At 48.2% G+C, this 14,070-nt stretch overlaps 1 protein-coding gene across 2 annotated transcripts in view; it reads right to left on the bottom strand.

The window, feature by feature from the left end:
* The window catches only part of PLXNA3 (plexin A3), a 677,771-nt gene that overhangs the window by 564,894 nt on the left and 98,807 nt on the right, over window positions 1-14,070 (bottom strand). For both annotated transcript variants that reach the window (XM_069645473.1, XM_069645474.1), the window contains exon 2: window positions 5,121-6,397. In XM_069645473.1, the coding sequence (XP_069501574.1) occupies window positions 5,121-6,284 (1,164 nt within the window). In that variant the 5' untranslated portion in view covers window positions 6,285-6,397. The remainder of the gene's footprint in view (window positions 1-5,120; window positions 6,398-14,070) is intronic.

The following is a 14,070-nucleotide window of genomic DNA, read 5'->3' as shown; positions in this document are numbered from 1 at the left end:
CTTCACTGGCAGAAGCTGTAAGGCAGACTGTACCTTCAGCCAGGGTCCAAAATTAGTTCTTCCTGTTACTCCTTGTGAAGTCTTCAGATCTGCCCAAAAGAGCTTGGCCCTCTTTTAAAGCCAAATGGGCTACAGTAATTGGTGTAGGCTAAGCCTACATTAATGAACCAATCCTGGTCCCCTACCAATCTCCTGTATACATGGGGTCATAACTATATGCTTTTGTAACAGAAAAAATAAAGGGGTGAAAACATGTGATACTAAGCCCCACCCATCTTCCTGTCTGTTGTGGATCAAATGGTCTCTAGTTAATGAAGCTCTGTGGTTAGTGATTAAAGCAGCAGGTCTCCCTTGAAACTGCGGCGAGAACAGACTTTCGGTCTCCATCAAACCACATACTCTTACATTTCCAAATAGGGTCCCCTGTGGCAGTTGCCTACTGTAAACACAGTTCCAGACATGGCAGGTCACTTCTCTTGATACTGAGGGGCGGAAGCTGGCTTCAGGTTCACACAGTGCACATCAAAGTTGTGTTGGGGGTTTCCCGTCTCCTTTCTTTAGCCTCTGCAGCCAGGCCCCATGTGGGCCTGTTTGAACTATACTCAGTATGTTAATTGCTGCCACACTGCAGTGCTTAACAAAAGGACAGGGTGGTTCCATGGAGCCTTTGATAGTTAATTAGGCTGGCCATGGCAGCAGGAAAGCTTTGCCCTCCCCTTTCTGAGATGACATGATATACCTTGGATGTCATATCCCAAGTAAATATGCTAGGGGTGGGGGTATGGCGCTTGCAGGCTGTGTCCATTCAGAGTACACAGGTCTATGTGCATGTCATGCGGTGAGCATAGGAAAATGTGTGTGGATTAGCCCCACACATTTTCCAGGTTGATCTACCATCATTCAATTTCATTTCAAATTTTAAAAAAGCCCAGGTGCGCGCACACCCACCGTGCGGATGGTCCAATTCCTCACAGCAACCCCCTTCTACAATGGCACAGATGGGTTAAAAATAAAAGAACCTCGAGTGGAAGGGACCCAGAGCACTGCCGGTGGTTTACATTTAATTCATAACCTTCCACCCATCACATTTTCTGGCTATAAAAGCAAAGTGTAAGCACTATTACAGCAGAAACAGCCACTAACCATGCTCTGCAGTGAAGAGCGGAAAACATCCCTGCGCACAAACATGCCTTTGTGAGGGCACCCCTCCAACATTGCTAGGAATCAGATTTAGCAAAACATTATTTAAAATATTCAGGAGATTCCACAGGAAGCTGTAGAGTTCTGCATCCATTAGAATAGTGTCAATACGAAGGTCTGAGCTGAGCTGTGCAGGGAGGACGCTTGGATGTAGAGGCTTCCATGGGTCGCGGTGCACTCTCATGGTTACTGGCCCTTTGAAGTCCAGGCCTGAAATGCAAAGTGGGTGCCTTTCAAGAACCCCTTATGCCAAGAACACTTAGGTAAGAAAAAAAGTGTCTCATTCATAAACCGACTCCTGAGCAGGTCTATTCATAGGCCTTTGATGTGTGGTCGAGGCCCACTTACGATAAGGCTGGCTTCAGTACTGCCAGCCTACCGTTCTCCCTCCCGCCCCTCTATCCTGGTGGGGTGCAGAGACAGGCTCCCTCATTGGTCACTCTGCAAGCCCTTAAAAAAGCAACATGGTCAGATTGCTCTACTCCTCTCTGTATAATTTGATCTGGAATGTGTGGCATTTGGTATTCCTTGCTTGTGGCTTTTTAATGGCAACAGTTGGCCCTTTTAGCCGCTATATAAAAAGAAGCGGGATTGTCAACACTGTAATTAAGCAGGAGACTCAAATCCCGAACTCAAATCACTGGTTCAGCGAGAGAAAGAATCCGGGGTGGGCCTGCTGTGGCGTTGCCCTTTCCAGTTCTTACTGTAATATTCTACCGCCAAGTTATTCTTTACGCACAGTTACGTATTAACAGTCTATGCGCATCTGTATATTGGACCTGAAGTTCATGAATGTAGCAATTTTGGATCCGCTGAACTCTACTGTACTTTGAATCTCGCCATGGTAGTGCAGGAAACATGGTGCCCAAGCCCACAGGTGGGGCCTGCAGGAGCTTGACCGCCAGTTGATGGTTGGTATCCCACCCCTCCATGGCCCTGCACTCTAGACCACCCAAAGACTCAGAAACAGCCTTCCCAAGCTTAGACCACCAAGAGAGGAGCTATGGAGAAGGCCCACTTAGCTTTAATGATAAATGTGCGCCAAAGAACGGCTGAGCTAAAGCGCAAACACAAGCCACAACGCCCAAGCCCTGTGGCAAGCGGTCTTTCCCTAAAACAGAAAGCAGAGGCACTGAGTGATTGGGATGAAAGGCGATGCAGAGAGTGGAGCTCTGCCCTATGAGCCACCATGTCCTGCCGACAACAGGTAGGGTTGGGAGGCTGGGGAGTACAAGCTCCCTTTTAAAAATAACCAACTATGAAAGAAGCCACGAAAACTACAAATGGTAACAGGCATGCATCAAGGAGCTCAAAACCTCCTGCCAAAACCGCGACCCCGAAGGAGGAATCGTCCCATCAGAAAAAGCCATCGTCATACTTTATAAGGGAACAAGCAGCAGGCGCCGAGGATCGAAGATGGAGTATTTCTTACACCAGTGGGAGCAGGTGTAGAGGTCATCATCAGCAACACTACATACAGGTTATGTGCGCTAACGCTCGGTGAAGTGGATTAAATGGCAGCCAACCGGACTAAGGGAGGAACAGGAGATGGCTCTGCCATCTTCTTGTCCTCGACCTGGCCCAAAGCTGATGCTTCATCTCCAGACACGCAGCAGGTCCCTTTAAAGGAGTGTGAAGGGCAGCAACTAGCAAAGAATGCGTTCTAAGTACCGCCATCACATCTAAGTGGTACTAACAATGTACTACTTTCAAGCAAGGGCCTTCCGAAAACATGGAGCCGCTAGCGCAACAAGACAATGCATACATTTAAAGGGCTTTGGTGAAGTCGTCCTCCTTCCAAATAAATGTGGCACCTGGTCTCTGAGAAAGTAATCATCCTTAATCCGAAGAATACTTTTGGGGTACATAGGGGAGGATCAAGGGTTGAACAGGGGAAGCTGGAAAAATGGGCTGATGAGCGCCTTCCAAGATTGGGTGATCAGGCATCTGAGCAAAAGAACCGAGGTTTGGCCTTTAGGAACCCCCTGGCCTAACATACTGCCCCCTTAATGCACCAAAAATGTACTTAGTGCATCATAGAGCCAACCAGGAGAGACATAGGACTAAGAGCACGCCAAACCCCAAGACGGAGAGGTAAAGTTTTGTCGGTGTGCTTAACCTCTGTAAGGCACAGCCATGTGTAGCGCCATCACTTGGTGCCAAGGGACTTTGTCTTGCAGAAATCACTTGTGTATGTGAGTTGTGTTTTGAGTGACAAATGCATTTGCAGTGAGGAACTTCTATCCTGAGCGGGACAGGGTGGTAGAAGCTGTACCAGGTGTTTACTTTGTACCTCAACAGCTTCTTGGCTTTGAATGAGAGCAAATGGCGCAGCATCTAAATAAGTTGAATGCGAGGGGGTTGAAGAATAGAGAGTTCATGGGGGCATTAAAGCCAAACAGTAGGGCCTACAAAGTGTTGGTCTGGCCTCAGAAGCCAGGCACCCCTGACCCACACTCCCAGGCACAGAGAGCCTTGCCCCATCTATAGTCAGTGGAGCATCCTGGCTTGCCCCCATTGAAGGCAACCTTTGCCACAGCACTGGCAGTGCAGGCACACAGTCAACATTAGATCTGGTGGCAGCACCAACAGTGTCTTGTGACTTTTCTGTTTAGGAGTCAAAGCTTTTAAAACGGCCAATAGGTACTGATTTGTTTTGATTCCTCAACATTTTGAGCCAAACTTTAAAAATTGTTAGAAGGAAAAAATGGCATGCATTCTTCTGAAAAAAAAAATATAAAAAAGAAAGCGCCAATAAGATTTAACAAAAAAAGAAATCAAATTAAATAGCATCAGGCATGTGCGAGGTGGGAAAAAAACAGGAAACAGGTCAAAGGCAACTTTGACCTTTCTCTGAAAGGAGGGGAAACCACCAAACTAGCATCAGCTGTTACAGATGCAACCCAAGCAAGCGGGTGAGGCCAGGTCACTGCATTCCCTTATGGAAAAGAAAAAAAAAACGAATGGAAATGGGGAAAATAGAAAACAAGTTTCTTTTTAATTGAGGCCTCCTGTAGCAGCATGTGGAAGGGAAGGATTCAAGAGGTGGGAGTCTTTGGCAGTGCATCAAAGGCAATGCTCCAGGCCCTCATGGTGACAAGCCCACCAAAGACTTCTAGGAATTCCGCCTTCTTGAACTCGGACCGCCATGAACAGTTCCACGAGCGCCCACTATGCCTCTCCCAGCACCCGTACCGCCATTCCATGCCCTGGGGGAGCGTGGCCCCACTGCGTCAGAAAACCTGCAGGCTTTCTGGATGGGCATAGGGGTAAATTGCCACCTTTGCAAAAAGGAGATTTCAGTTTTAAAACTATAGCCTCTTCGCTTGTTCACCCTGTAAGAATCGAGCCCCACCAATAATTTCCCTCCCCTGGCATGGAGCGCTGATGAACAAGTGAGCATGTATATCCATAGCACGGCTTTTCAGACCCAGCCATTAACATTATATTAAGTGGCAGGGAAATATTTATTTATTACATTTGTATAGCGCACAAACAGCCCTTGAGCATCGAGGCGTTGTTACTTGTGAAGAACTTAGTTACAGGGGTAATGAAGGTACAGGTTAGACATATACATTTATACATTTATACATTCTAGGCAGACAGGGTAAATATCCTGCTGACATAGGTCATAGATTTGCAAGGATGTGGTAGATGGTAGTAGATGGTGGTGATTATGTCCCTTAGCGGCCCACGTTGCCAATGTGCAACCACCTAATCTCTGCTTTTAAGAGCACTGAGGGACTTAAACTCTTTCGAGGAGAATCTTGCTTTAAATACTCAATAGTTCACATAGACATAAATATTAGGAAATAAATCTTAAATATTTTAACTGATAAAGGCGACCAAAGGAGCACACACTTCACACAGTTGGACGTCACATTTCAAGTTGTGAGCTTTGATATAAAATGTTGTCTTACCGTGCTGATGCAGGACATCTCCTTGAAGAGCAGCCAGGGAAGCGAGAGCTGGCCCTCTCCCCGGTAGCAGGACTGGATGCGCTCCCTGATCCGCTCATTGATCTCCCTCAGGGTGAAGAGGCACAGCACAGACTCCCTGGGCGGGTTGGAGCGATTCTTCTGACCCTGGGAGAAGATTGTGAAGAGTACATCCTCATCCTCTGGGATGCCCAGCGACTCGGCCAGCCGCTTACCCGGTTTGCTCAGGTAGGCGCTCTGTATCAGCCGGTACTCCACGCCGTCCTTGGTGCAGCCTATGGGGAACTCCACATAGGAATAGAATTCACGGTCGCCCAAGCACATGCGCACAATCTTTGAGGTGAAAAACCTCTCCCCCGTGGAGTCCAGCATGGTCTGCTGAGTGTCCAGTTGCAGGGTGAGGAAGTACACAAACTGCTTACTGACAAAGCCATAGACGTAGTAGATGTCGAAGGCAGGGTAGAGTGAAAGCGTGTCAGAGGGGATTCTGATCTGAGAGGAGACAAACTCATCTTGGTACACCAGACTAAACATTTCAACGCTCTCCTCGTCCTTGATGAGCTTGCGGCTGGATAGGGTGGGGAAGTACTCAGACTTGCCGTCCGTGGAAGTGCCAATGAAGAGCTTGCTGAGGTTCTTCCCTTGCTCCACGATAACGCCCGCCATGGTGTCGGGCTCCCTCACTCCGGACAGGTAGTGCTCCTTTCGGTGGTGGGGCTCCCCTAGCTTGTAGAGATTCTCCAGACGGAGAAACTGGCATATCCCCTGCCAGATGCTGCCGCAAGCCACCAGCCTCTTCCCTGTGTAGTCGATGAGCAGCAGCTTGTTCACATTGTCAGCCGGGGAGAGCTTGTGGGCGCAGAGACGTACACTGGGCGGTGGGTAGCAGCTGGCATTGTCCTCGATGGGTCCGGTCATGTGAGCCCTCATCTCGGTCAGGTTGGAGGACAGTTGGTAGATCCAATTCACTGCTCCCACATACACTTCGCCAGTTTCCCGGTGCACAGCCAAGTGGGTTAACGTGGTATCTGCCACCGCGAAAGTCTGAAAGTCAGCTTTGCCATTGGCTGTTGCATATGTCAGTGGGAGGAACAAAAAGGCAATCACATTGATTCCACAACGCCTGGCTTGCAAGTGGAACCCCATATCTGGATAGGCAGACACCCCCCCTGATATTGAGCTGCTGCCAACAGCCAGTGGAGTCTGCAGTGAACAGGCAGGTCAGATTCCAGTGCGCGCCACATTCAGCTTGCTAGCACCTAAACAAGGAAAAAAAGACACACAATTAGCCTTTTGTTCACACCAAGGTGCACGCTGGAAAAGACAATGTGAATTACAATCAAATGTTTTATTCTTCATGGCTCGAACAATTTACAATATTTCAGTTTACATTTTAAAATGCAATGAAAATCTTATGAAATAATTAAGAATACATGTACTCTCCCATTTGTTCTCAAAAGGAATTTTGTTGTCAAAAGGATTCCAACAAGTTGCTGAAAACGAAATGATCCGTTAACACAAACAATAGGTTTAACTATCAAAAACAATGGGCTCTTCACCCCCCCACACATGAAGACAATCCCTCATTCCACTCAGTGACACTCCTGACCAGGACTTGCTGCTATCGCAATAGACACTTGCGATAGTCTACCACCCTCAAAGAGCAGTCATGTCTTTGCTGCAGACTGCTCTATAGCTCAAGGTTGAGTTACCACCATAGACCTGGAAGCTTTTACAGGTCTGATGCCCACATAAATCTAGCGCCCAGCTATTGCCCGAGACGATGAAGCGAATATGTTGCACACACGCGCCGGTGGGCCACATCACGGCCACATCACATCATCTGCAGTAGTGTGACGACCAGACACTCCTCATGCTTCTTGCAGACTCACTGGGAACTGCAGTGCTTTCTAAGACAACCTAACAGTGGAAGTAATTGCAATAGGTTTACGGTTCACAGATATGAAATATAGTGATTACGTGTTGACTAAAACCCATCTCTCAGCAGAAGACTTCCATCAAGATTCCGAGGCTTTTGCCCATCAACACTCTGATTAACTTTGAACCTTTCGGCAGCCGTAGCGGGGCTGAACAGATTGTGATTGGCACAAATGTATGGGTGGATTTTCTGAGAAGCGGTTTCACCATCATGTTCTAAAAATCGGTTTTTAAATTAATTACAGTATTTGCCTGGCATGTCATATCGCACTGTAACTCCATTCCGACACATGGGAAAAGGAAGTAGCTCTCCTAATTCTTTTTTTTTATGGCTTGAATCGTTATTTCTCAAATTATTTTGATCCTCCCCCAAATGTACATGGTGAGTTGGGGGTTAGGAAATCTTGGTGGGACAGGGAGTGTGCAGTGGTCTCCCCCCAATTTCTGTATAAAAGAAAAGAATTCGAGCAAAAAAAATTCGCGCAAAAAGATGTGATAAATAAACATAGAAACGGGAGGGAAAAAAAAATCTGCACTACAGCGTCACCTCACAATCAAAAAGTATTCCATTCTCCCACATCACCCCTCTCCTTAGCCTACCTGATCTCAACTCAAAGATGCAGCTTAAGCTGTTCATAACCAGTACCCCAAGACTATTGCCTGTATTGTAGCATTACTCACTGCATGGGTGGGCACGCTTTGCCGTTAACGGCCTGGCCTGCTCGCCGGAGCCAAAATAGGCCACGGCCAAAGGAAGAACCTCAGTGAGGGCTCTGGGCCGAGGCTCAGCTGAGCACACAGACTAACACTAGTAGCGCCTGGCACACATGCAGGTGTTAGTGTGCCTTGACAAGTGTGCAAGAATCACTGAAATGAACCCCGGGGCTGTGTGCATAGCCCCGCCTTCATTTCAGTGACTGAGGGGGGTTGGGGGAGTGGCCTGGGAAAAGAGGGCGGATGGTGGCCATGGAGCTCAGCAGAGGAAGTCTCAAGCACAGTAGCCCGAGTGAAGTGGAAGCTGGCAGCAAGGTAAGTGGTAGCTCGAGGAGAGGAAGGGGTGGGATAGCTCAGGAGCTAGCGAGCAAGGACAGGAGGATAGCTCCGGGGCAACGCTCGCTTTGGAAGCAAGAAGACACAGAACAACACAGGTTCGATCCCCGGCTCTGCGCTTAGAAACCTCTGGGTATTAAGCGCATTATAAATTACAATAGTAGCTATAGGAGCACATGCATGAGGAAAGGTGCTGGTTAATAGGAGGGAAATGCAAGCTTTCATTGTGGCTGTTCCTGACCAGGCGACTGACTGGCTGGCACTTTTCCCAAGGCTGCTAATGTTAGCTCTGTCCCTGGTATGCGCGACATATACTCCCCATCATTGGCCGGTCATTTGTTCATTCCTAATTTACGGCACCCCACCCAGGATTGCCCGATTGACTTATTTTGTAAAAGTTTCTGGGAGACACATTGGTTACCTACAATCAATACGTCTAAAAGGATTAAAATGTGCACTTCATTTGAAAGCGGGTGTAAAATTCCTCTAAAAATATTTACACATGATAATGCTCTTTAGAGGCCATGGCCCAAGAAACCATTTTGCAGTCGAGCACATTTTTCCAAACAGCCTTGACCTAGGGTTTATCAACAACGTGTTTCTTGCAATGCAACTCCAATGAATTGCACTAATCCAGACTGTTGGAAGAGGATCGAGCATATGGTCTGCATGATAGGATAGGTTATTTATAACGCGCTTAATACCCAGAGGTTTCTAAGCGTGGACCCGGGGATCGAACCTGCGTGGATCTGTCTCATCTTGCTTCCAAGGCGAGGACGTTGCCCCTGAGCTATCCTCCAGAGACAGTTAACCTCTTTACCTGAAACACACACAGGAAATGAATGAGTCTTCAGTGGGAATTCCTGAGGTATGCCTTTATTGACTTGGTGAATGCCAAGGGTTGCTCATCTTAAGGATTCCTCGAAGCCAATCATAAGGGACACCATTGATGTCAAATTAGACTACTCTTGACATCCTGCATCCAGGCATTGCAAAGAAGCATGGTGCCAAGGAAAGTACCCAAGATAAAAGAAAACTACACCATGTCCCTCCCACTCACCACTCTCCAGGATCTACAATGCAACAAAAAGTTAAAAATCCTAACCGTGGTGCATAAGCTTATAGATAACCGTCCCAAAAAGGGGATACCGAGTCCAATGAACGCAACATCTTCGCCGAGTAAGAAACTGAAGACCTTTCTAGTCTGCCATCACCTCCAAATAGAATACAGTTTGTCTCCTGAAGCCAATTTTGTCAGAGCAGCACCTTAACACCTGGGATGTTTAGCTGTACACAAAAGTCATTACATACATTCTATTACCAGATTCCCCACCACGCCTGCCTCTTGCGCTTGAAGCTTTTTGTTATGGTTTCCCTGGTTCCCAAGCCACGGGATAGAGTTACCTAATTGATGAAGATCTTACAAAACTGGCCACTTATTACTGCCCGCTTTTGAGTAATCACTGGCTGATACATCACTGGGGGGGGGGGCAGATCTTTCTCCTGAGTCAAGATGGCATGCCTGGCCTCTAACTGTGGATGTTTTAAGGCTTGCGAGCCTCAACTATGCAGGAATAGAGATTGCCGGGAGCTACTTATTGCTTGCTTGTAGCCTTGAAGAGCCAGGTGAGTGTGACCGCGGCAAAGAGCTGACTGCAGAACGCCGGGTGTGAGGGCTGGCTAGAGAGGCTCAGCATTAGAAATCTCAGCTATACAGTTTGTGAGGAGGAGAGATCTCACCTAGAAAGTGCAGGAGGGTGGAGACTTGTAGATGGGACATAGAACATCTGCAGCCAGGGGCCAATCATTACAGCAAACCTGGCTGTAGTGGCCCACGTGTTGCCCAGAAGGCTTCCCCCTTTCGAACGGGTATAGACTAGAGGAACCAACCAGCCGGTAGCCTCTGCTTAGGTGCTTTCCTTAGTTATTCAATTCCAGCTTTGGTGGAGGAAGGTCGCAGAAAACTATCCTTCCACGTGGTTGACAATGGCAGCGACTTCACCAAGTTGACCCGTTGTAGGCAGCAACTGCCACGAATCCCACAAACCCCTCACGATATGAACCAGTCTACAAGTTAGTTCCAGGTCGCGAGATACTTAGTATTTTATCTGTGCTTCCTGAAACGTAACATTTTTACCCACCTGCAGTCTAATCCTAGTGGAACTATGTCCATATGTTCCTTAGTTCTATGTCTTAAATCGCAATATGTAGCGTGCTATCGCAAAAGCCTGCAATCATATGGGTGCTTTGCAAATGCCCCTACTGCACCCTTCTCCACCGCTCCATTTCAGTGTCCGAGTGAAACCCCTTTCATGCTTCATGCCCCCAGTCTCTCCCCCATCAATGCCCTGGACCCACCCACTCATATTTGTCCTTCAAAACCCCCTTACCGCTCTTTATTTCAAGGCCACTGGGCGGGGAGCAGCACATCCTACCCTGGCAGCATCTTATGTGACAACGTCCTGCCGGCTGCCTTGTGTGCATGTCGCGCTACTCCAAGCAGCCTAACACCCCTGCAACACTTTGTTGATAGAAACCACCATCTCTCCGGTGCATATAGGTGAATTCCTAGAGTACCATAATAGCCCAAACGTGTATCCTGCAAACAGTTCACCCTGAGGGGCAGGAGGCATTTTGGTGCAGGCGTAAAAACTTGTAGATGGAATGTCCGTCACAAGAAAGACAAGTCTTCCGAACAGGCGTGGACTGGCCCATAGGGAACTCTGGAGATTTCCCAGTAGGCCTCTGCACCCTTGGCCTCTTGTGTGGTGACCAATTTTATTTCTACATTTTCTCATAGGAAAAGGGTTGGCTTAGCTGAAAATGTGTAACATAGGGCCACTTTGAACATTATTTCCAGGGCCTCTGTTGGTGCTCAGTCCACCCCTGCTTCCCAACATCGCCTGCCTTAGGCATCTCAGCTGAAACTTGGCCTGGTGGGCGCATTTGCTGCGATGCAGAGTGGCCGTGAACTGCTCGCTTTGGGAGCATGGGCCGCAAAACCCGTGTGCAAATGGTAAGGCCCACTACCTCCAATGGGACGGCCAAGCTGCTAGCCAGAGGCCAGCGGTGCAGAAGCACAGGCTCATGCCGGGGTGGTGTCTGCAGTCACACGCCGTATTCTCGCTCTGATTCCGCGCTCGGCCCGAGCAGAGATCCACGTGCCTGCACGCAGACAGCGTCTGGTGCAGCTTTGCTGGCAACAACCTGCTCATGAGCTTGTGAACTAGCACGACAGCAAGTCAAGGAAAGAAAACAAAAAAAGACACCAGTAGCAGAACAAACCCGCCCTTCTGTTTCCAATTACTCTCGGAGGAGACGGAGCGTGTCACGGCAAAGTTCACGGCACAGCGTTGAAACCAGCCAGTAAACATGCACAACATTAAAATCGGACCCCGGGGCTGGGTGCATGCGGCCAGATCAGTTCACAGATTAACCCTTAGAGGGAGTGCGCGCGCGCATCCGAGTCTGAGGGACAGCTAATGTGGGGTATAACGAAAAACAACGCGCACTAGGTCTACAGACCTTTGCTTGACCCAAAACATCAGGTGGCTCTCCCCCAAAAGCATGTATTGCCCACTCCCCGTTCAGGTAGATGTGAATAAAAACGTTTTCCAGGGACCAGGTCCTGAAACAAAAGTTGGGGGGACTCATTAAGATACGAAATGGGATGTGACATCACCAGAAATTAGCATATCAAGGTGAAATCTGCAGTTTATTCAATTAGCTTTGCATAACCATTCAAATTGTAGAAGACAATGGAATTTGCTTTCCATAAAATCAACTGACAAAAACCAAGAGAGGATATTCTCTTCTGATAGTGTTTGAAAATGTTAAAAGGTGTGCACTTCAAACTCAGAGAACATACACAGAACGTGCAGTCCCGAAATACGACATTTCAACATTAGTTGCTTGTTATTTTTCATTAGGTTAATTGGTGCAGCTGTGAAGTGCCCGCTCATTTTACACACAGCCTCTAAAATACCTGGGGGACAGTGCCCACCCTCTGAAAAAATGGTGGACGCCGTGTACCCTCGACGTGATGAGCCCCGACATTTGCGTTCAAGACAACGCATAAGCCGCACCAATAGCACACGCGGACTGACACCGATCCAATACTCGCACCAAAGCTCAGCACCCGGTGTATACTGAGTTGAAGCTGCCAACAGAACCGCACTCCTCTCACTATCCTACTCCCTCTTCACCCTACTAACCCATCCCACCTTATCGTTTACAGATCCGCCAGAGTGCCTGGGGACCAACTCTGTGGGTGACAGTGCGCGGCACACGTACCTTTAACATATAACACAGTGAAATAAACCTACCATCCACCCCACAACGACTGCCGCCCTCTGGTCATTTATGGGTGTGGGCGGTTCACTAGGCCAATAGAGAGGACACTTGCGTCTATACTGTAAAATCTCAAGGGGGGGGGTTGGAGGGTTAACATCTGGCTGGAGATGTGCTTCTGTACTGCTCAGGGCCAGAAGATATGCAGGGCCCATTTCAAAATGATGTTTGGGGTCCCTTTGCCCACATTATCCTAACAGTGCAAAATGTATTTATCTGGCGATTAAAGATTTTCAAATGCAACAGGGGGGTGGGAAATTAGTAAATCGTTTTTTCGGGGAACAAGCAGTTTCAGTTGGTGCATTTTCGTATCCCAGGAGCACACAATCAATGTATGATATATGGACTGGGAGAACGAATTCAGTGCAACACAGGTAAAGGGCTCGGAGTGGGGCGGCAGCTGTGCAATGCATGCCTGTGATGAAGAATAGATGCCCATTAACATTCAAATGGGCGATTTCTCTCTCCTTAGCATTGAGGTTGCAGAACATAAGCCACGCCTTGGACTCTATTCATCTCCAAACATATGTGCTGTCTCACACACAAGAGCTGAAAGCTGCAATTAATTAACGCCTTTTCAAGATGTCTGACTTTGCCCAGCAAAGGCATTTTTAAAGTTGCATAGCCTTTAGCTTGTGAACACTAATGCCTCCTTACAGAATATGTGAATACCATGTGCCCCACCTTGGGGTTTCATTCTGAAGCAAAGTCTTAGATTAAGAAATGGGTGTGGATGGGGGGGTTGAATTGCTGTAGCGCATCACAGGGGTGGGTTATTGGCCTCTGCGCAGCAGAACAAAGAAAGTCAGCCAGGCAGGGCAGCTGAAACCCCAAATGAACACCTACGAAAAGCAAAGAACCTTCTTGAGCCACCGGGCCCCCGCCCCCAGTTGTGGGACGTCGAGCCTGGTACGGTTGTGTGTGCAAGACCATGTCAGATAACACATTGAATCAGCCTTTGGTGCTTTTCTAGAAGAGTGTGGGTTCTGTGTGTGCCAGCACAGGTCCAACAGGGTGTGTATACTCCTGCAGCTCCAGCTAGTGTTGTGCATTTGTGCATGCACCCATATGCAGTTCAGAAATATGTACTGCTAGTTGAGTGTTGGACTTGTGGACCCACAACACTGTGGTAGTAGGATTGTGTTACAACCTAGAATCAGGCTTTGTACCCAGATACAGCGTGGAGAAGCCACAGTTCAAGTGGAATACTATGCACACAGGCTCTCAGCATACTGCACAAGCACACGGGCAGCTGAGAGAACACCCTCCATGGGCTCACCTCCTACCCAGGAGGTCACTATCCGTTCAGCACCCCTACCAATCACCTTTGAAGTCCTACAGGGATCAGTCCTCTCACTCATGATCTTCAACCACTACTAAAGCTGGAAGGGGGCAGGGATTTCTGGGCTAGGGTCGAGCCAGTGGCTCCAGCCTGGCTCTTAGGGACAGACGGTAACCGAGCTAGGGAAATGACACGCAAAATAGGAGAGCTCTGTGTCAGGGGGCGTAGAAAAGCAGCTGGTGACACATAAAAGGAATGCTAGGGGACTAGGAGCCCAGAAAAGAGGCCCGAGAAGCTGCATACAAGAGGGCT

The sequence above is a fragment of the Ambystoma mexicanum genome, chromosome 2p (assembly GCF_040938575.1).
Source record: "Ambystoma mexicanum isolate Mex_15411 chromosome 2p, UKY_AmexF1_1, whole genome shotgun sequence".
Taxonomy (NCBI): Eukaryota; Metazoa; Chordata; class Amphibia; order Caudata; family Ambystomatidae; genus Ambystoma; species Ambystoma mexicanum.
Note: the sequence above shows the minus strand (reverse complement) of the source record. Positions and strands in the feature narration are given on the sequence as shown.